This window comes from Corvus moneduloides, chromosome 7, assembly GCF_009650955.1.
Source record: "Corvus moneduloides isolate bCorMon1 chromosome 7, bCorMon1.pri, whole genome shotgun sequence".
NCBI lineage: Eukaryota > Metazoa > Chordata > Aves > Passeriformes > Corvidae > Corvus > Corvus moneduloides.
The window spans coordinates 5,675,217-5,697,747 of record NC_045482.1 but is presented as its reverse complement, the minus strand read 5'-3'; the positions used below and the strand labels follow the sequence as shown (position 1 = coordinate 5,697,747).

General features: G+C 51.4%; 3 protein-coding genes across 4 annotated transcripts in view; 1 reads left to right on the top strand and 2 right to left on the bottom strand.

Moving 5' to 3' along the window:
• ADARB1 (adenosine deaminase RNA specific B1) overlaps window positions 1-4,700 on the bottom strand; it is a 115,587-nt gene extending 110,887 nt beyond the window's left edge. Inside the window, exon 1 of the mRNA XM_032113724.1 lies at window positions 4,620-4,700. The gene's annotated coding sequence lies outside the window, so the exon portion shown is untranslated. The remainder of the gene's footprint in view (window positions 1-4,619) is intronic.
• FAM207A (family with sequence similarity 207 member A) overlaps window positions 1-6,307 on the bottom strand; it is a 41,265-nt gene extending 34,958 nt beyond the window's left edge. Inside the window, exons 1-2 of the mRNA XM_032113727.1 lie at window positions 6,155-6,307; window positions 4,620-4,728 (exon numbers count right to left, since the gene is read on the bottom strand). Of these exons, the coding sequence (XP_031969618.1) occupies window positions 4,620-4,728; window positions 6,155-6,292 (247 nt within the window). The 5' untranslated portion in view covers window positions 6,293-6,307. The remainder of the gene's footprint in view (window positions 1-4,619; window positions 4,729-6,154) is intronic.
• Window positions 6,308-10,222: 3,915 nt separating this feature from the next.
• Window positions 10,223-21,974, top strand: ITGB2 (integrin subunit beta 2). Of its 2 annotated transcripts, none has more exons than XM_032114682.1 (16): window positions 10,223-10,392; window positions 14,897-14,963; window positions 15,278-15,366; window positions 15,667-15,850; window positions 16,040-16,210; window positions 16,427-16,668; window positions 16,998-17,153; window positions 17,358-17,453; window positions 17,591-17,680; window positions 17,859-17,999; window positions 18,243-18,427; window positions 19,130-19,374; window positions 19,633-19,852; window positions 20,017-20,231; window positions 20,340-20,506; window positions 20,793-21,974. In XM_032114682.1, the coding sequence occupies exons 2-16, from the start codon at window positions 14,900-14,902 to the stop codon at window positions 20,853-20,855; spliced, it is 2,328 nt and encodes a 775-aa protein (XP_031970573.1). In that variant the 5' UTR covers window positions 10,223-10,392; window positions 14,897-14,899; the 3' UTR covers window positions 20,856-21,974. The 2 variants fall into 2 exon arrangements, with proteins under 2 accessions (XP_031970573.1, XP_031970574.1); XM_032114683.1 differs by lacking the exon at window positions 10,223-10,392 and adding an exon at window positions 10,552-10,575.
• The last annotated feature ends 557 nt before the right edge of the window (window positions 21,975-22,531 follow it).

The following is a 22,531-nucleotide window of genomic DNA, read 5'->3' as shown; positions in this document are numbered from 1 at the left end:
TATTCAATGGCAATAAACATGCAGAAATCCAGTCAACAGACAGGAATAAACTATGGGACACAGAGTATTGGCATCCTGTCAAGAGCTCCTGAAGAGTAATTGGGGCCTGGTCATGGCTGCAATTCTTCCACACTGGAGTGGATCCCCTGCAGGGGTAACCACAGGTCTAGACACTGCAGGAACAGCAATGCTGTCAGAGGAGAGGTCTTACAAGGGCTCTGTAACATTCTGGTACAACATGCATTAAAAAAAACCCAAAACTGGACAGCAAATCATATCGCATGAAGCTAATGCAAGACACAATGCTAGCCAACCACAGCGTTTCTGCTTCTCTTGGAGGCTACAAAAGGAGAACAGAATTGGACAAGTGGGTGCAGAGCCCAAGAAGGAAGCAGATAAGGTGACAGACCCAGCAGATCTGGAACTCCAGAGCAGAAGCTGAGGTGCAAACCAGAAGGGATCTGTCAGTGACTCTGCAAAAGGAGGCTTGGTAACAAAAGAAACTCATAGAGAACCTCAGAAAGGAGGACAGCAAGGCTGTATACAGCCTGCAGACCCCAGAAATGCACTGCTGTCAGTAAATTCCTGCTTAGCCTGATTTTATTGTCTCCACATTTCTTCAGGAGGAGAAGGGAGTTCCTTCTATGTCAGATGCCCTGTCATTTCCCTCCTCTATGCCCCTCTCTGCCACTGACAGTGACTCCCGGGCTGCAAGACAGTCCCAGTCTTCAGAGCACAACCTCTGCTCAGGCTCACAACCTACCTCACCCTATGCTTCACACCCTGGTATAAAATCAAAGACCCACAGAGTGGCCTGGGTTGGAAGAAACCTGCAGAGAGCATCTACTTCAACCCCCTCTTTCATCTGTCACTATCCCAGGTTGCTCCAAGCCCCATCCAACCTGGCCTTGGACACTTCCAGGGATGGGGCAGCCACAGCTTCTCTGGGCAACCTGTGCCAGGGCCTCCTCACCCTCATTGTAAAATGAAAAGTCCTTCTTTATGTCCAATCCAACCTCAGAAATCAGAATGATTTTGCATCAGGTTTTTCAAACAGTTATGAACTTGCTGTTGTTGCACTTTTGTTTTCTCAACAACACAGACTGTCACCATTCCCTTCTGGAGTAGCTGAAAATAATGCAGGAAGCTACCTATCCCATTGCTCATATCATTCCACAACTGGCTCATCATCCACTCCAAAAAAAGAGACATTCACAAGCAACTGCTTGGCCAGAGCCAAGCTTGAATAGGCCCTTGCTTCAAGGAGCAAAGACTGACAAAGGAAAGCTAAAGAAAAAAAATGAGCAGCAGCAACCCCGATATGACAGGCCATTATTTGAGACTTGGTAGGAAACATTTAATTCCCACGCTACAGAAGCTCACCCAAATGAGATTTATCCACTCACATGAGTCACAGAAGTCCCTGTGTGAATTAGATGATGGCAAAGCCTTTGGTTTACATTACGTCAGTGGCTAAGTAAACTATACTGACAGGAAGCAATCACTGAGCAAGAAAGTAACTCATGGACTGAACTCCAGCATTCTCAGGGATGGCACTGGCTTTTGTTACCTATATGCATGTGGAAATCATCTGGAATCTGGCATTAAGCTGAGCTAATGATTAAAGACAAAAAGCAGAGCAGGGGAAAGCAGTTCCAGCAGGTCTGTTTCACAGCACGACACAGCTTAGAGCTACCATATTAAAATACTTTCCTTTTTAGACCACTGGCTTTTTATATCACACAATGCAAGACTCACCTACAATGAATTCCATTTTGGTAATGCTTTTCATTACAGTTCCACCCTCTCCTTCTCATGCCACAAGGATTACTGATGCCAGAACAGCCTGTGCTGGTATCTCACACAAGTCGTAAGCACACTGAATCAGCCTTGTATCTAAAGGAAGCAACAGACCATTACCATAAGTAGCAGATACTTCCACAGGGCACCCTGCCTCAACCAGATGCACCAACAACACTCAGAAATACCCAGAAAAACCAGGCCTTCAGCTGACAACAACCAACACCACCAGTTTATCCTCTCAGAATATGGGGCCTCATTCCTTTCAGCCCCAGCACACACAAGTGCTCATGTTAACTGAGATAACCTGCTAGAGACTCTGGACTTTCCAATTTACACATCGCGTTTCTCCCCATTCCCTCAAAATCACCACAGCCAAAAGAGCAGAAAAAGCTGGTCACTTACAAACTGAAGAAAACTATGACCAAAAAATTGTAGAGAGAGATGTCCTCTCTTGTTGGCAACCATAGGCAACAGCCCTCAAGCCCAAGCACAACGGTGGATCGGCTCCCTACAGGATTGCAGCCCTTTGGCTCTGACACACCAAACAGCTGTTCCAGGTGAAGCCTTATCCCATGGAAGTCGCCATGCTCTGCTATTGCTTAGTTTGCCCCTGCAATAGTACACATAGCATCAAAGACCTGCCTACATCATGGATTTATTTACAGAGCATAACAATGCTCTCTGCGTTCTCTTTTCCTCCTACCTCCCAACAGCCAATTGGCTTTTTTGACCAGTGTTGAGCTCCAAGCTGACATCTTCTAAAATCTAACCCAATTCCAAGATCTTCCTCAGACTAGGTCTTATTTGGAAGAGAGTCACAGCATAAAGCCAGATCTAAACCTAAAACACAGAGATACCAGCAATCATGGACAATGTGAATAAATCCTGGGTAATATGAGATATACACACACATGTAGGACAAATACCTGTTTTCCCAACTGGCACACAGCAGCCTTGGCAGAAAAAAAAATCTCCTCTAGCTGTGAAAAGCACAGGAGATAGGGTGTGAGCCCACCTACAGTCTGCCAACTTGACCTTCTCAGAGCTTGAAAAGCAAGTGGGAGATAAGCACGCTTTTGTCTTGTTATTAAATCCTAAAATAGCAGTGTGTAGGAGAATCCTACCCTCCTGCCCTGTACACTAAGCTGAGAGGAAAAGGGAGGAAGAGGTGGAGGGAGGGCTAGAGTCAAGTTGAATTTCCTGCTGAACAGGCTCTGAGCTGACCAGAGATGCCAGGAGACAACGCACGTCTGCCTAGAATCTCTTTTCTAACTCCAGGGTGTCTGCCATTGTATGCACAGCCTCGTTACAGCTCACTGAATTAACACAAAAAAATTGAACTGATTTCCATAACGAAAAAGCCTCTACATGGCTCCAGAGTGCGACAACAAGAAAGGGCACAACATCTTGGGAAGATGTAAAAAAACAATCAAATCACTTTTTGCCTTGTTGAATTGCAGTTTTGAGCCCCCAAATGAACAGTTATTTTTAGCTGATCATCTGGAAAGTGTGCGGGAGCACAAAGCGTCGGGGTCAGCACGGCTGTCTGCAGGAAGCCAGCATGTAGCCCAGAGAGAGGCAGCCAGGCACTGCACATCTGCATCATCAGCACTGCACGGGGACCAGCAGCATGGCTCTATTTATAACCCAGACACGTACAGCTGTAGCCTGCAATGAAAGGCTGGGACTGCAGGCTGCCAGCCCCCAACAACAAGCTGTCTGATTTAATTAAAGAGATGGCAATGTCCACATGCACACATAGATGCACACACAGATGCACACATGTCCTTTTCCCAGGAGAGTTACCAACAATGAGCCCAGTGTTTCAAAAACAGTACGTTTTGCCAAGGTTTCTGTGCAGAGAGCAGACAAATGTGTCCTCACACAACCTCCCCACTTCCTCACTCTGTGCCCAAATGTGGCTGACGGGCAGCTCACCGCTGCTCAGGCAACCACTAGCCCTTGTGTGATTGATTTGTTTGTAGCCCTGGACAGGAAAACAATGTTACTGTAGTATTTATCTACATGAAGAGAAGAGATTAATTTAGTTTGCAAAGAAGGTATTTGGGAGTCACACGCATCTTCTGCATCAGGACAGCTTGCTGTGCTACCAGGCTCTGTCTGGTAGTTTGTTCCTTCTGCGATTTTTTAAACATTTACATACAGTTTGTGGAGGTTTGGGATTCAACTTTCAGAGAAATGCTTTGAGACCTTGCAGATGTTTAGAAGTGAAAACTGCTTTCAGATACAAAGCTCTGTCTCACAGTGAGCAGTCAAAGGGAGCATTTCCTTGTGGAACTGGAAATCAAAGGGCTCCATCATGTACTCCCTCTTCCCACTTTTTTTCGATGAGTTCAGATTCTCCTGCCCAGGAATCCTCGAGCCACAGACCCCACAACAGCAAAGGACAGGAGAAGACTTGCTGCAGTCAGCCTGCAGTGAGCAAAGCACTGTTGATACACAATGAGAACCTGCTGACAAAATACTGGGTTACCAATGGCAGCTGCTGGTGAGGCAAAAGCCCAGAGATCAGGTCACAGCCTGGGCTCTGCTGTGCTCTCAGCCCTGGCAGTCTTTGGCTGCACGAGGACATCCCACAGATAGCCTGAAGCTAGATCCCCCACCTAGGGATCACTAAGCACATCCATGCAGAAGCCCAAACAAAAACAAACCTCTTCTAAAAGCCTTCACAGGAAGCAATGTTTGCATTGTAGTTCCCTGAGCTTCCTGGGATAGTCACTAAAAGCCACTGCAAATACAGTCCCCAGTGTCTTTGCTCACAACCTAACGTAATAATCATTCAAAATACAACAAACCTGTTCTGGAGGAAATGATGCTTCTGGAGTCCAAGTCAAGCTTCTTTACTAGGATATCAGGGTCAATCTTCAACCCAGAAAATACACCAGAAGATGAGAAATCCCAGTCCTTATCCAAAAGAAACATAAAGCAGTAATCAGTACCTACACCACCAGGCAATATTTGTTAAAAAAAAAATTACAAATCTAACCCAGCACTATCCACATAGGAACAGTGGTAGTGAGCAGGTGTCTCTCTTGAGCAGGCAAGGGCAGGTAAGGCAGCCTACTGTCCTGCTCCTCCCCACCTCCCCTCCAGCTCTTCCACACAGAAGGAAGTTTCACAAAGTCTGTTCTGTTCCTAACTGATTCCTGCTTCAGCTCAACCTCGCCTCACTCAAGTGCACACTCCCAGGAGAGCTGCAAACAGCATCCTTAGGGAAAGACAGATTTATTACAGGTACAGAACAATACAGATTAGCTACAAATGAACAGATTAGAGGATTAAAGCCTAATCAATAGACATTAACCAGATTCAGTAACTACTAGCAACTCACCAAATCTTCAGCATCATGCTTTAAGCACACAACGCCCCCCTAAGATCTGCAGTAGCTACTCTGGTTGGATTAGTAGAATTTATTACTTTAGCCAACAATATCTACCATCACCAACACATAACTTCACAGTGGTATAAACCCAGCTGTATTTGGTGCAGGCAATTCCTCCCTCCTCACAAGGAAAGCTTAGGCACATAAAAAACATTTACTGGTGTTGCGTCCTTGCAGTGAGGGGGCTGGGGGGAGGCACCTGAACTGCGTATTCATATCACAGCTGGGGAAAACAGGAGATCCTAAATAATTCTGTATACACTAACAGCTTCTCTCCACCTACCCAAACTTAAAACTGAAGGGAGGCACTGCAAGACCCCCTCCTCTCCCAACGCTTGTTGGTAATGACCCCCACTGCTGCACGCAAGTTACCCCACGGCATCGCAGCACAGGCAGCCTGACTCTAGCAGCAGCAGCAGCAGCAGCGCTGGGATACGCGTGTCACTGTGTCACCACCCTACGTGAGTCGGGGACGCCAGGGTGCTGCCATGGCACAGCTGCTGGTCCGGACTAGTGATACCGGCACTGGAGCAGCACGCTAGGACTGCCATGGTGCACAGTGCTGGAGCAGCTCCAGGCTAGCTCCTGGCACCTCCCTGCCGCGCCCGTGCCACACGTTCCCACGGGTGACCGGAGCGTGGGGAGCAGCAGCTGCCCAGAAGCACCAGGGGTTCAACAGGGCTTTCCCTGCCAGAAGAGACGCGACCTGCGCCATCCTGTCAGCCACCACCGCCGCATCACCACGGCCAGGCCCGGAGGTATCCGCAGACACCCCCGGGGCCCTGCAGCCAGGACAGACCCACAGGAGCTCAAGTCAGGCTGGGGGTGTGCGGGGACCGGCCGTTTCTGCAGGGGGAAGGCGGAGAAGTCATTGCGAGGCGACCGCCGCCAGCCCCCGCCCGCCGCCGCCGCCGCCGCCGCCGCCCCACGTGTCCCCGCCCCCGGTACCTTCCCGGCCGCCGCGCTCCATCCGCCCGCGGCGGGGCCGGGCCCGGGCTCGGGCCCGGTGAGCGGCGGCGGATCCCGGGCGGGCCAGGGCCGGGGGGCGGCGCGGTGCAGCGGCGGACGCTTGGCCTTGCCCACCATGGCGGCGGGGGGCGGAAGGGGCCGGGCCGGGCCGGGCCGGGCGGGGCCGCGCCCGCACGGGCGGGACCTTCCGGCTGCGGCCGCAGCGCGCCCGGCGGTGCGGGGAATTCGCCTTCCTCTCTTCCGCGGGCGCAGCTCGGGAAGCGCTTCTTCGGCAGCTGAAGCCAGCCCGCCCCGGCTGCTCGCTCTGGAGTGTAGTGGTGGCAGGTCCAACGGCAGCCCTGTGCTGGCAGCCTCTCTACGGGCAGCCCGCGGACAGTTGTCCTCTGGTTAATTGCAGCCTGCCCAAGGGGGCTCCTGGGAACAGCCTGCGTGTGTTCAGTGCGCTTAAGTTAAACCCAGACACTCTGCAACACAGTTTTAAGTTAAGTGTACGCCCTGTAAGAGCTGAGAGCTCTTGGTAGCTTTGGAAATGATAACTTTCCTGAACTCCTGTTTAGTTAGTTGTTTCAATTACTTGTAAGCAGTGCCTGGTTTTAAGTTTCTTCACAGAAACACTCTTAATTTGATCATTAAAACACCAAAACCTTTAGTTGGTTAACGCTGACAAGCTTCAATAAGCAGAGCCAAAGGGAGTTGAAGATTCGGCATCTGGGATCTTAAATTTATGGCCCTTCAAGGAGTAACCAGAAGACACCAGAAGAGATTAAGGCCTGGAAAGTTGGAGACTCCCTGTCTGAGAAAAAGATGATAAGAGGACTAAAGAATGTGGACCAAATTAGCATGAAGGGTGAGAAATCAGTAAGCAATACAGGATAGAACACTAAATAATGAAGATAATTATGTAATTTAGAATTATGAACATTAATTTCTATAATGTATTATATCTATTATATTTTATATTTTTATATATACGCGTATATATATATATATAAAAGTGTATATGTGTATATATGTATAAATAAGTGAAAAATGTTTTGTACTGGGGTCAGTGTGGAGGCTGGTACTTTGTTAGCCACACACACACCTCCTCCTGGCCAGGAATAAAGCCTTACTCGCTAACACTAAAAAGACAGTTTTAGAGAGAGTCTTACTTAACCCAGTGATTTCAGAGGTCTCTTGGTAACGGTAGGACCAGCCAGCAACCAGGCTGCCACAGTAGGACAGAAAACAACTCTAAAACTTCTTGCCAGACATTATTTCTACAGTTAAAACAGTAGAAAATACCCATCAAGCCTCTAGGGAGAGCCAACACCTGCCAGACTGCAGTCATGGGCCCATGTGAACACCACAACAAAGCAACCCAAGCCCCAGCTGCACCTTTCCGCACACGGGAGGGGGTGAAATGCAAAGTTGCTTCTCCTTGCTCTAAGGTGAATAGAAAGCTCCAAGCCTGGACCCACAGTGTGTTTGATCTTAACAAGCCCTAACAGGTGCTCCCTGGTTAATACATCTTTGTTTTCCACACCCTCTGCCTTCCCCATCCCCCTCCAGACTGTGTTTCCCAGGGCCCGATATTGGGCCATAGAAGTGCACAGCTAGTGACACTCCTTGTGGGTACCAAGGAAATGCAGGGAGAGGCCTCTGGGAAGGTACTTGGAAAGATCATAGAATCATGGAATACGCTGAGCTGAAAGGAACTCATCAGGATCATCGAGTCCAACTCCTGGCCCTGCACAGGACACCCCAACAATCTCATCCTGTGAACTCAGAGCAGTGTCCAAATGCTCCTGGAGCTCTGGCAGCCTTGGGGCTGTGATCATTCTCTGGGAAGCCTCTTCAGTGCCCGAACAATCTCTGGGGGAAGAACCTTGGAAGATCCGACCTAAATCTCCCCTGATGCAGGTCCCTGTCATTTCCTCAAGTCCTGTCACTCGTCACGAGAGTGAAGAGATCAGTGTCTGGTCCCCTGCTTCCCCTCAAGAGGATGTTGAAGACATGGAATCACATAATGGTTTGGGTTGAAAGGAACCTTAAGGATCATCTTGTCCCACTCCCTTGCCTCTAGATCAGGTTGCTCCAAGCCTAGTCCAGCCTGATGTGGAACACTTCCAGAGATGGAGCATCCACAAGATTTAATGTTCATCAGGGATAGAAAGATTTAACGTTCATCGGGAATAGAAAATAACAACAGGAAAGCTTCCCTTACCCTGCTGTAGGCTGGGTGAGCATCATTTAGGAGCTAAAGCCCAAAATGACAACTCTGATCATCAAAATCAAGGACTGAGGAAAAATCACTCTGATAGTGCCCAGCTGGATGCCCAGCTTCCCACCCCAGCTGCTCAAGTGCATCCTGCATAAACCACAGCAGTCCTGCAGTTAATAGTGGGGAGGAAACACAATCCATGCTAGTAAAAATAAAAAGAGGAACCAATAAAAATAAAGGCAGTTAAAATAGGAAAGGGAATGTTTAACAGCTTAAAATGCTTACAAAACAGGCTGGGGAGCATATGTACTGTGACCAAGCATATCCCCAAACCCCTTTCACCTGCAATGCTGAAGGCCAAAGCTGCAGCAGAGCCTGAGGAACAGCTGGAAGGAACAGGGATATGGCAGCGAGCTTCAGCTTTGGCTGCAAGGACCCATGGTACACCCTCTGCTCCCACCATTCCAACTCCTGGGGCTCCCAGCTCTCCCACCCCTGTCCTGCAACCTTGAGTCAGCTGAAGCAAAGCGGTTGGACAAACCCCATGAAATAACTTAGGAGAAAAGATCCACTCGTTCAGGGCCTCATGCAATACAAAAGGAAAATTACGGCAGCTCATCTCATTGAACCACACTTCCTTCCTCCAGATCTGCAACCCCCACCACTGGCAGGAAGCTCCACCAACCTTCCCAGCTTCATCTACCACAGCTCACCCACTCCAGGCCTGGGGAGTGCTCTGCAGCATCCAGCTGCAGCCGTCCAGGCTGGGTGAGTGTCCCAGCTCCGGCTGGCTCTCCCTCAGGCTCCATCCCCACCATATCCAGCATCAGCTGCTCCGATGCTCCTGCCCCACTGCCAGGACTACTGTGATGCTTTCCTGCTGCACCTGGCTGTGATGAAACCAAGGCAGGACTCTGTTGTCTTCTCTAATAAAAGCACCAATCCACAGAGCATCCATCAGGGCTTGGAAATTTTCTGCTGGCGCTGCAATCTCTTTTCTTGCTGCAAACATAACCCATAACTGTAACACAGCAGCTGGTGAACAGCACCAGTGTCTTATAATGCCTCAGGTTTCCCTGACCATGGCAGGGGGTTGGAACGAGATGGTCTGTAACATCCTTTCCAACACAAACTCTTCTGGGATTCCATGATAATGCAACATGGTGACTCAACATCAGCTTGCTTGGAAGGAGAACCTACAAAGGAATTAAAAAAGACCCACATTAATTACCTTTAAAAAACCCCTACAGTCCTGTATGTTTTCTAAATGACTTTTTTTTTTTTTTACTGTAGTGCCCTGAAGAGGTTAAGAGAAAATTGCCAGGAGCGGGTTCCTCTCTGTTCAGGGAAATGCTGCTGCTGGGAGGAGTTACTGAAACCAACACAAAAGCACTAAAAGGCTGCTTAAAAAAAAAAAAAAAATCCCCACACAGCCCTGAGGTTTGCCAGTGGACGGCGCCTGCATCCCCTGTCACGTGAAAAGGCCTGGCTACCCTGACACAAAGATTTCAGAGCTCAACCCACAGTCCGAGGGGAGCCAGCTCCCCATCTTCTCCACACCCAAGAGCTGCCAATAGCTCCCAAATGAACTATTTTCCCCCACTCCCAGCTTTGTTTGCCCACTGAGGTCAGGGCTGGTCCCCAACAGTGATGTGAAAGGTGAAAAGTTCTCATAAAGCTTGGGGGTTTGGGTGGGTCCCGTTCCTAGGTGCAGTGGGAGGGCTGCAAGCACCTGGGTATCCCCGGGAGACCAGCCCCAGTCCCACAAGGCCGGATGCTGTGGGTTTGGCCAGGTTGAGTGGGGCTGGCTGGGGTTTTGGGTGAACACGCCCTCCCACAGGCACCACTCTTGACTTCCTCTTCCCCTGCAACTGAAAGACAGAAATAGGAAGGAAAGATTGAGGTACGTCACAGAGCTCCTCATGCCCAGTTGCTTTTCCCAGCCAAACTTGAGAAGCTGAGACCATCCTCATCCCAGCCCAAGTACGGGACAGAGACGAGGGCTGGAGGCCAGGCGAGTACAGCATCTCAATTTTTATGCTTCTGTTCCTCCTTTCTTGGGGGGAGGCAGCCAGGCAACAAAGGGGTTTTGTAGCTCTGATGTTTCAAGGGCATTTTTTTTATAATTCCTGATCTAACCTCTGGCTACTTGAGTTCAGGGAGCTTCAGGGAGCTCGGCATTGCGTCCCTTCTGCAGGTGGGTCAGTCTGTGCAGCCTTTGCAAAGGCAGCTTGCGTGGTCTTGTAACAGTTTCGACTTTGGAGGTAGGATTGAGCTTGGAACTGCAGGTGTTTATTGTGGGGAGGACCTCAGACCTCCAAAACTCCCGTTCCTTGCCACCCCACGAGCTCGGAAAACAGAGCAGAGAGAGTGCAGTGTGCTCTTCCCACGCCCTCACACACAGCGCTGGGCAGGGTGGCATGGGCTGTGTGCTCACCTGCAGCACCAGGGCTGTGGGCTGCCACACTCCTCTCCCGTGACCCTCTCTTCCTCTGGGCATCTCCCCCACTGCCAGTCGCAGGTTGTGGTGGGAAAGAGGGAAGTGGCATGGCAGCACGGCATGAGGGTGGCAGGCATGGCTGCCTGGAGGGCTCAGCACAGTGTCACCACCTGGAATGCCAGTGCACAGACCTTCCCAGGTGTCCCTGCACCCCTGTGGGCCTGTGGGAATAGCCAGGAGCAGGAGTGAGACCCTTGCTCTTCTCCTCCAGCTCTCTGTGTGCTACACACATCACATACTCTGCAGGTATGTGACCCTGGAGAGAGCAGGTCCTTCCCAACATCTCAGTGGCTTTTGGATGCAGATGGAATGTGGGGTACTCCCCAGGTATCAGGGAAAGCAGCCTGGTCCCTCGTTTTGATGCTTTTTCCAGTGTCACAGCTACAGCTCCCAGCCTCCTGGCAGGTGAGAAGCAAAGATGTGAACACATGTGGTGACGTGACCTGTGGCCAGCATGGACACTGGAACAGGGCTGCTGCAAGTTGTGGGAAATCTCTAAACTGTGCATTTTGCTATCCTAGCTGTCTCAGCTGTCACATCCTGCTTCACACAGCGGTTTTGCACTTTTTTGGTGCTGCTCCGAGTGATCTCAGCAGGCTGGAGAGCGTGGTGTTCCTAGACTACCCAGGGCAGGACAGCCAGCAGGCAGCCCTGTCCTATCCAAGCAGGACTCTGACCCCAGCAGACCCAGCAGCACAAATCCCCTCATTCCCTTACTCCCAGGGCAGGGCAAGGGTCCCACAGGCACCCAGGGACCTTGCTACTCAGAGCCAAGGGATGCCACAGACAAGGTAGGGACTTGGTGCACATGGGAGAGAGCTCACCCCACAGATCTGTCCTCTGCAGGCACTGGAGGCTGCTGGAAGGAAATACATATAAAATATATTCATGTTTCCTATGACAGGACATGGGAATATATATACACACATATATTTTTTTATTTAATTCAATTTATTCTTTATATATTAAAATACGTTTACATATATTTATTTTTTATATTTTTTCTGTGGTTTATATGTACAGAATATATATAAAAATACATATACACGGACACTGAGTGGGATATTCTGCATGGGCTGGGAAAGCCCTGTGTATGACCACGTGTGTGGGATCTATCTGCATCACACAACTGAGTGATGGAAGGATCAGCCCCAGGTCAAGTGACATCCACTCTCCCATCCTCACCATACCCCACTCTGCTCATTTTCCTTCTGTGCTTGGGGTCTGGAGCTGCCCAGATTGCAGGGGTGGGAAGGAGCAGCTCTGCTGGGTGCAATACCTGGCATCTCTGTCCCTGCATGATGGTGACCCAGCACTAGGGATGCTTGGCAGTGTGGAGGAAGCACCCATGGGCACTGGCACTAGTGGCACCTCACCGTTACAGGTGGATGGTGCGAACACCACAGGATACTGGGCACGAGTGCATGTCCTTCCTTTTTGTGGGAAAACAGATGTTTAGCAAACCCCTGATGGGAACTTGTGGCTAACAGACTTCAAGACTCATCTCTGCTGTTGACCACTTGTTTTACTTATAGCAACAAGATCACTGCTGGCATCAACACTTCCCCTTCAGCCTTATTTATAACTCCCAGCTTGCTCCTCCATGCAGAAGAGCAGCTGGCTCCATCCCAACGGCAGCCCCCAGCGTGTCCTGAGTGCCAGAGTGCCCCAGCTCTGCACCCTGCCTGCAGGCAGGACAGCAAGGACAGCGCCCAGCTTTTAGCTTATGCACCTTCCCTGAGGCCACCTTCACATCTTCTGGCTCACAGACCCTTAGGGGGCATCTTGCCCTACAGCAGATGCTCCATTGGTGGCATATCCTGGTGGCTTCTGCACCTTGATCCCCAGCCACTCAAGGCATGTGGTGAGAAGAGCAGAGCACAGGGCCAAGAAGGACCCTGGTCCTGAGGTGCAGCTTTCTCCCCGTGATGCCACCATGCAGCCAGGAAGCAGAGCCTGGTGGCAATGTGTCCTGCCCTTAGCTGGGTTGCTCCATCTTGGCACTCCTCTCCCTACCACGGGATGAAGGTGGTGGTAAAGCTTCTTCCCACCAGGGCAGGAGGATGGACTATGTGCACCCCTCTGCTTGCCTGAATTTATGGGAAACAAGGGGGAAAAAAACAACTTCACAGGCAGAGCACATGCAGGAGACAAGACCCAGGACTAGTAGTGACTGCGAGTCTGGATTGAGCTGAAGGGATCATCAGGGGGGTTGGAGGAAATGCTGCTGAGGCCTGTGTCCATGCCCTGCTCATGCAGAGTCAGGCTGAAAACCTGCTTTGCCCTCCTCTGAAGGCTGTAAGGAGGCAGACAAAGGCAGAAGCCCCATTAGTTCTCTTTGAAAGCCCTGCATCACATTATGCACTCACCCGCCCACACACCAGGGTGTAATTTCCCTCCATGGCAGAAGAGAAGTGTTGAACTTCCTGCTGCTGCTGTCTCCAAGTGTCAGAATGTGCTTCACACTCTTGTGACAAGGGCAAGAAACCACTGTGGGGGTGAAAAAGGTGTCCAAATCCAGCCCACAACATGAACCCTACTTTACAATACTTGATAGCAGCTAGCACTGGGGGTGTGTTGAGAGTCCCACAGTATTTCTGGAGTTTGGGAGCTTTTTTTAATCCAGTTTTAGGGTTGCTCTATTTTACAAGATGAGCCTGTAAGCAGGAAGTTCCAACCTCCAACAAGAACGAGGAGCTCACAGAGCTCTATCCCATCACCACTGCACACTTTGGCATGGCAGCAGGAATTAAACACTTGGAAACAGTGGGCAGGTGGAATAGCAGGAGCTCATTGAGTCCATGGGCTTGGTCCTCACAGCATGTGTGGGAACTTGTGGCTTGTAGCAGAACTGGAGCCTAATTAGGCACATTTGGTCAGTCACACAGTCACTGAGTTCTGCAGGAAACAAAGGCAGGAGCCACTTTTCTTTCCTGCAAGCTCAAACTCTGCTGGCAGCATCTGGAGGTGACAGGAATGTGTTGGGCCAGCTAAGCACAGGGACTGCATGTCACACAGACAGGGACATTGCGGCTGTGACAATAAATGATGCCCTTAAAATCTTACCAAGGGAGACTGTGGTGGTGGAGAGGAACTTGCAGAGGATCTTTTTGTCAAGAAGGGCTCTGGCCACCCGCCACAGGATGGTCTTGTGCAGATGTGGTAGAATGAGCTCTCAGGCCATGTCACCCTGAGGGTTTGGCCACAGAGGTGCCTTTTGTTGGCTGTGTAGCCATGCAGTGTTGGCTGTGGAGCTCTGCCAGGGAGACTGGATCCAGGGCAGGGTGGGCTTCCAGATGGCCCCTGCCATAACCAGTGGTGCCCACTACCCTAAGAGTCCTGCCACATCTCAAAATCTATACCACAGCTGGGCACCAAACCTTGCTGTGCAAACATTACCTGCTGACCTACCTAAACCTTCTCTCTGCTCTTGGGAGGAGACCAGACATCCTTTCAAGGCTGACCAGTGTCATCCTCAGCTGGTGTGGGGTCTTACAGAGGCTGATGAGCTAAGACTGGACACCCTGACGCCTCAGAAGGGGATCTGAGCAGCCCTGCATACTAACCAGCCTCAGTATCTTTTGAAGGTTTCCCTTGTTTTCTCATTTCCACGTCACTCTGGGCTGTTTATATGGCAAGTTCACAGGAAGGGGTGATGGCAGGTGACAAGGAGTGGTTCTTTTCTTACTCAGGGCTGCATCAGAGCGATTTTGAAACTGATGACCTGGTTTTCAGACACTGTGTCTAATATTGCTAAAAAGGGCAATGTCTGTTGTTCCTTTGTACTTTTGTGTTCCTTTTTCTTCTTTTTACAAATTCCTCTTTTTGACTTCCCCATGTTCATCCATGTTGCAAGGCCATTATACTGTCAGGGTTTGCTCCAGGGCTTTACTGGGGAAAGGTGTGACACAACAGTACTAATGAATGTGATCTCAGCACAGGCTGCCCAGAGAAACTGTGGCTGCCCTATCCCTGGGGCACATGCCAGGTGGTCACAAGAATGTTTTTTGTCTTGCAGAAAATGCCTCGTGACTGCTGCCTTCAGCTGCCAGCAGTGACCTGGGTGCTGCTGCTGGTGACAACAGGTGAGCCCAACCTGCCTTCTTCCCAGAACCTTTCATGGGCAGTGAAATAGTGGGGGGATCCCAAATGCTGACCAACAGCAGCGGGAACACAGCATTGAGAGGTGTGCAAAGGCCATATCCTTACACTTCCTGGGATCTGGAGTTAACTCGAGCCAGCCCAGCTGAAGGACAGCAAGGCAGTTGAGGGCCCTGCCAGGGCCTCCAGCATGGGTTTGAGAGGCAGGGCAGGCTCAGGCCAGCATGGGTGGCTGGTGTTGGGTATCTGAACAGCCCCAACAGCCCCCCACACCAACTCTGTCTTCTCTCCTTTCCAGCCTTTGCCATGGAGTGCCCCAAGATCAAGGTGGGGACGTGCAAGGACTGCATTCAGTCTGGTCCTGGTTGCGCCTGGTGCAAGAAGCTGGTAGGTCCATGTAGCCTGTCTAGTTGTCACCCCCCAGCAGTCAGCTAACAGGCATCAGGACAGTTACCCCGCCTGCCTGGCTCTGCCTGACTTCATTGTGGGAGTGTTTCATGTCCTGCGTGGAGGATGGGGCCAGGAGGGATCCAACAGCCATGACCTTTCTCCATCAATACCCATCAAAGGTTTTCTTTTCTCCATCAATGTCCTGGAGACCTGGTTTGGGGGCCGGGCCATCTTGTAAGGTGCCTGTTCACGTCCTGCTCCTCTGATTTTTTTTCCTGCTGGCGTCGTCACACACAGAATTTCACCAAAGCCGGCGAGCCAGACTCCATCCGCTGTGACACCATCGAGCAGCTGAAGCAAAGGGGATGCCCAGACAGTGAGATTGAGTTTCCAGGCAATGAGATCAAAAGAACACAGGACCGTTCCTTAAGCAACAAGATACAGCTGACTCCACAGGAGGTGCACCTGAAGCTGAGGATAGGTATGCTCTGCCTGGCGTTCCCAACACCCATGCCAACAATGCCCTTCCACTCATCCCCCGACTCACCTGAGACACAGCAACATGTTGCAGCCTGCATTTCCACCCCTTTTCTTCCAAGAGAGAGGAGGGGTGGGTGATGGCACAAGCTGGCACAACATGGCAGCTGATCCCGCCATCCCTGTCCCTCAGGCCAGCCTGCTATGTTTGAGGTGAAGTTTCGCCGTGCCTTGGGGTATCCCATTGATCTCTACTACCTCATGGACCTCTCCTACTCCATGCTGGATGACCTGGAGAAGGTGAAGAAGCTGGGAGGGGAGCTGCTCAGGGCGCTGGAGAGCACCACCCATTCTCGGCGCATTGGTGAGCCTGTCTCCAGCCTGGCACAGCTGTTTGCTCCTGGGAAGAGCCACAGGGCTGGAGGGGGATACAGGAAGTGGGCAGCAGGTGTCCTCTGCCAGGTTGAACAGTGTGGCAGGGCAAGGGACGTGGGCATGTACACTGAGGCCAGTAAATTGTCCATGCCCTGTACCCTGTGCCCTGTGCTCTGTCCCTGAAACTGCAGTCTGGCTACCCTAGGGTTTGGCTCCTTTGTGGACAAGACAGTGCTGCCATTCGTGAACACGCACCCCGAGAAGCTGCAGAACCCCTGCCCCAATAAGGACAAGAAGTGCCAACCTCCCTTCGCCTTCAAGCACATCCTGTCGCTGACTGACAACGCCAAGCAGTTTGAGAACGAAGTGGGGAAGCAGTTCATCTCAGGGAACCTGGATGCCCCAGAGGGGGGGCTGGATGCCATGATGCAGGCAGCAGTGTGTGGGGTGAGTCCTGCGCCTGCCCTGCTGCCAGGAACTGTGCTTGGGCAGGAGGGCTGCGACCCACGCGCACGGGTGGCTCTGCCCCTCTCCAGGTGGGCTCTGGAAACTCATCCTGTGTAAGTTCTGATTTGGCAGCAGGGCAGGTCACTCTGGAGAGCACAAGAGAAAATTGTACCCCAGAGCCTCCTAACCCTGATCTCCCTTAACCCACCTTCCTCGTGCCCTCTGCCCCATGCTGTGGCTGACACAAGCCTTTGGAAAGGGCCACGCCCACTGGCACGGTCCTGCCAGCCCTGCTCAGGGACCGGGGCCACTCTCTGTGCCACTTGCAGGACCTGATTGGCTGGCGCAACGTGACCCGCTTGCTGGTGTTTGCTACTGATGATGGCTTCCACTTTGCTGGGGATGGCAAGCTTGGGGGCATCCTGACCCCCAACGATGGCAAGTGCCACTTGGAGGACAACATGTACAAAAGGAGCAATGAGTTTGTAAGTACCTGGGGGCTGCTCAGCATCTCCAACACCCACCACCTCGCTCCCCCAGGCAGAAAAGACCATGTCATGTAAAAAAGCCTGTTGCGGAGACCAAAACATCACCATAATCACCCTAATTTGTGCTGCCACACCCAAAGTGTCTACTCTTCTGCTGGTAGGGGAGGTTGTGCTGAGTGTGGTATCCCTCTCCCCATCCAGGACTACCCATCTGTTGGCCAGCTGGTCCAGAAACTTGCCGAAAACAACATTCAGCCCATTTTTGCTGTCACCAGTAAGGTGGTGGATGTTTACAAGGTGGGGATATGTCAGATGGTCCAGGTCCCTCCATCCCCTTCCCAGGAGGACAGACAGAGCTGCGTGTGTCTCCTGCTGCTGTCTCCTGCTCTGCTGTCGTGGTAGGAAGTGCTCACTTCTTTGCTCTCCACTGGCAGAAACTCAGTGAGATGATCCCAAAGTCGGCGGTGGGAGAGCTGAATGAGGACTCCAGCAACATCATTGAACTCATCCAAGTGGCCTACAATGTAAGTGCTGGAGCTCCCACCTCTCCAATGCCATCACCTGCACTTCCAGAACCACCCCAGGCAGCTGAGATCCTGACCTGTAGTGTTTTCTGGCTCTTTTTCCTAACCTGCAACCCCATACCCCCTTGGTTTGGTCTACTTTTGGACTGTTGGCACTTTCTCCACCATTTTTCCAAAGAACCTCTCCTCGCGGATCATCTTGGAGCATTCCACCTTGCTGGACACTCTGGATGTTAAATATGTCTCCAAGTGCAATAATGACAAGGACTCCACAGATGAAACGAGAGGCCAGTGTGACAATGTCAAGATCAATGATGAGGTATGTTCTCCTGTACCAGGAACCCCCTGCAGCTTGCACAGTTTCTGTTGCCCATCCTGTTTAGTGACAGGAACCTTGGGTGCTCTTCCAGGCTTTCTGTTTATATTAATTTAATGCCAAGAGTGTCCAAAATGCTATGCAATGGGGGGGATCCTCTGTTGTTCTGGATGTGCATGTCTTCAACCTAGGGCCGATACCACACTCTGACAGCTGAGTGTCTCGCCTTTCCCTGTCCTACGCTAGGTCACCTTCAAAGTGAAGATCACAGCCAAGGCGTGCATTCCAAACTATTCCTTCACCATCCGGCCGCTAGGCTTCACAGACACCCTCACTGTCCATGTGGCCAGCAATTGCGACTGCCACTGCAATGACCAGCCTGACCCATCCACTTGCAATGGGCAAGGCATCACCAAATGTGGGATCTGCAGGTATGTGCTGTCCACCCAAAACACAATTTCAAATGCTGCTAGAGCTGGGGAATTGCTGGGAGTGGGATGTTGGGCCAATCCAGGGCTGGGCTCTGTAGCTTTGCACAAATTTTTTTGTTCAGAGAGGCAGGTTTGTGCATTCTCCTTGGAACTGTCCCCTGTGTTCAGGAGGCAGGGGACACAGTGAGCTGGCTCTTCCACTGAGGGAGGTTATGCTGGTTTCCTAAGGGTCTCAATCCATCCAACTATCCAGCCATCCATCCCAGTATCAAATCATCCACCAATCTACCCACTGAGCAGACACAGATTTCTGTAGAAATCTCTCAAAATCCCACTTCTTGGCTGCAGTTCACACAGGTCTTTAAGTGTAATTATTGCTTCATGGCCTCTCAGTTACAAGGAGAGGGAAAGACTGGGTTTCCTCAGGAAATACTCACATCTCCTTGGCAAGGGCTTGGAAATTATAAACATAACAATAATTCTGGACATTTATTTGGTGTTGTGAATACGACTGGTGGAAAAGCAGCAGTTCTGAGGTTTGCTCCCAGTCAGCCACCCTGCTTCGCCGTGGAGTTAGCACCAACATGGTGTCATTGGTTTTTGGTGAGGCTGTCCCAGATTTTCTCTGCTTTTGCGGAGGTCCGGGCCCTGTGCATGCCCCATGGCCACTGACCCGAGCTTGCTCCTCTCCTCTGGTGGCAGCTGCAATTCAAGATACACAGGGAAGAACTGTGAGTGCGACACCAAAGGCAAGACCAGCAAAGAGCTGGAGCACAGCTGCCGGAGGGACAACAGTTCGATGATCTGCTCGGGGCAGGGGGACTGCGTGTGCGGGCAGTGCGTATGCCACACCAGCGACGTGCCTGGCAAGTACATCTACGGCACCTACTGCCAGTGCGACAACATGAACTGCGAGTTCTTCGACGGCTCCCTCTGCGGTGGCCCAGGTGATGTGCCTGGGACAGCTTTTCCAACTGGCCACTGCTTAGAAGAATTAAATGCCTAGGGAGATGCAGCCTTTTTGTGCCCATAACCCCAGTGGGAGGGTTTGGGGCTGCTGGGTCCCACCACACCAGCCTGTAGGACCTCCTTGAGCATTCTATGGAGGGTGGTGTGGTGGGTGCAGGGCAGTTGATGCTCTCCAAGCACGGGCAGAGGGAGGGTCACCTGGCTATCTGCAGGATCTGAAAGATCTTCTCCTGCAGCACGGGGGCAATGCGACTGTGGGGTGTGCAAGTGCCTGCCTGGATACGAGGGCAGCGCCTGCCAGTGCCAGCAATCGACAGATGGCTGCGTCAACATCCGCGGACATGTGTGCAGCCTCCGCGGGACCTGCCACTGCAACCGCTGCCAGTGCTGGGGAGAGTACCAGCCCCCCTTCTGCCAGGAATGCCCGGGCTGCCTTTCACCCTGTGGCCAATATATGTGAGTGATGCGCACAGAGAGGGCACGGGGACAGCGGGGTTCCCCAATATCCCAGGGAGGCGCAGGCAGGCCCTGCCTATGCTTGTGCAGAGCCCAGCTGTAGCCAAAGCCAGGTGAGAGGGTTTCTGCCCCTGCAGATGTGAGCTGAGCTGCTTGTTTTGCAGCTCCTGTGTGGAGTGCAAGTTCTTCAACAGTGGCCCCTTTGAGAAGAACTGCTCCCAGGCCTGTCCCAACATCCAGCTGCCCACGAACTCAACAGAGGTGAGCATAAATGACAGGAAATGCAGGGAAAAGGATTCCCAGAACTGCTGGATGTCCTTCCGTATGGTCCAGGAGGATGGCAAGGAGATATACACCATCATCGTCGATCCTGATAGAGGTATCCCATCCTTGCTCCTCCTGCCCACAGGCAGGCTGCCAACCCTGCCACAGCAGCCTCACTGCTTTGCCAGGGGCTGCAGTCCAACACCATCTGTCTGTCCCATAGAGTGCCCACAGCCCCCCAACGTCCCACTGATCGTGGGCAGCACCATCGCCGGCGTGTTCCTCATTGGTGTTCTGATCCTGGTCATCTGGCGGTTATTGATGGAGCTGCTTGACCGCCGGGAATACCGCCGGTTTGAGAAGGAGAAGACCAAAGCCAAATGGAATGATGTAAGAGAGCCCATTTGTGCCAGTGGGGTGTTCTGGGGCACTCGGATCCACTGGGCAGGGGACAGTAGGAAGGGACATCCTTTCCAGAGGCAGCCATGTAGACCTGAGCCCTCCCCACTGCTCATTTCTCAGCCCAGCTGGATTTTGCTGTTTAGGGGGCTAAATATCCTGTGGGCTCTTATTCCAGTGCTGTCTGTGCTGTTGGCACTGGGATGGGTGGGATGGGTAATGCTCTGATGGAAATCCAGCACAGCCCAACACAAACCTCTCACTTCTCTCCCTCCAGGCTGATAACCCCCTCTTCAAGAGTGCCACCACCACTGTTGTCAACCCCAGGTTTACTGAATGAGGCAATACCTGGCAGCGCTGGGACCCACTATTAAATAAGGAAATACCAAGCTAAGGAAAGCTCAAACTAAGGAAATCTTAAACTAAGGCTCCCACCCCCTCTTCTTTATCCTCATGGTTTCTTCCCTTCTTCCAAGAGGCCCCATCATGTCAGGTGCTGGCTGAGGGACTGCACCATGCCAGCGTCCTGGCCCACTGCTCAACGGTTGGGTTAGTGGAGCTGGGAGAGGGGAACACACACAACTTCAGGCCTCACCACAGGAGTATGCAGTGGCTCCTGTCCCATCTCCTGATGCTAACTTTGCTTTCTGGCAGAAGTCTTGGACATCAAGCCCCAAAGCCAGCTGAGAGCACAGAGCGCTTCCATCTTTGATTTTGAGCTGGGATTTCAAAACTGCTGTCTCTCTTCTGCTCCAGCAGGATCTGCTCCCAGGCTGCTCCATGCCTTCCCCAGCTGCATTGGTCTCCACTACTGTGCAACGATTTCCGGAGAACTCACTGCTGAGTTGGACATAAAGGGTCCAAGCAACCGCTCCAGAGGCTGCAGTGATGTGATGGGCCCTAAGGGCTGGTGACCACCCGTACCTTGTGACGAAGAGCAGCTGGAGATCATGCACTGAATCTTTTTCCCAAATCACCACCTGCTTCCTGGCATCGCTCCCTGCTCAGACCTACCTCAGGCAAGGTTCTGCCTGGGCTTCTGCATACTTGGCTTACCTCCATCCTGCCTTGAAGTCCTCTGCAGAGCAAGGAGCCACCATTTGATCTATGAAACTTGATCTATGATCTGTGAGAACCTGGAAAATTCCCTGCAGGTTGGAGCCACAGCTTCTTCCACCCCCTGGGACATGATCTCCCTGCTCTCCGAGCATGTCAGGCATACCAGGAGGCAGCTATACAAAACACCTGGCAGCACCCAGAGCATCTCCAGCTCAGCACTTATCCCAACCACACACAGCAGCCAGTTGCTCGTACATTGTGGGTCATCCCCATGAAATAGTGGTACAATTCCTTATTTGCTTTAAGTTTGGGATTACTTTGCATAGAGTTGTATTGTGTTGCATCTTTATTTACTGTCTGAAGAGGTTTAATGTGAATAAAGATTAATACATGAGGTAAATACATCTGTCTTGCTAAGAATTAGGTGCAAGGGCTAAATGCTAAATGCTAAAGCATTCATTGGAGAAACTACAGCCACACCTTGTCATTGCTGCCATCATCTTCCATAGGTACAGTGCCTGGGAAAGATCCCAGCTAGAGAAACGAACTGTTTTCTACACAATTTGCCATCTATGCCCTGAATGGTGCTCCCTTGCAAGCCAAAACTGACTTGCTGAATAGTGCAGAGCAGTTCTCATCCCTGCCCATGTGCTGGCAGCTGTACATAGACCACCTCAAATGAGATTGGCTGTGCCACATCAGATCAGGGGTCAGTTTGGGCCATTTTGGTGTTCTTCAGCAGTGGCTATGAGGGTGTAAGGCAAGGTAAGAAGGAAAGTGTGTCTGATACTCCTCCTAGTACTGTCCCAGGCTGCAGCTATTTTTGGCTTCAGGACCCTCAAAATGTTGGCTTGTTTTTGGTAAGAGCAGCAGTCTGCAGGCTGGGACACACCAGTCAGGTCATAGAATCGTGGGATGATTAAGGTTGGAAAAAAAATCTAACCATTAACCAGCACT

Bases quoted from the DNA above. Each gene is read 5' to 3' on its own strand.
- ITGB2 (XM_032114682.1), top strand. From the start codon at position 14,900: ATGCCTCGTGACTGCTGCCTTCAGCTGCCAGCAGTGACCTGGGTGCTG. The intron at 17,154-17,357 runs GTAAGTACCTGG...CTCCCCATCCAG, and splicing joins ACAAAAGGAGCAATGAGTTT to GACTACCCATCTGTTGGCCA. The intron at 20,507-20,792 runs GTAAGAGAGCCC...CTCTCCCTCCAG, and splicing joins CCAAAGCCAAATGGAATGAT to GCTGATAACCCCCTCTTCAA.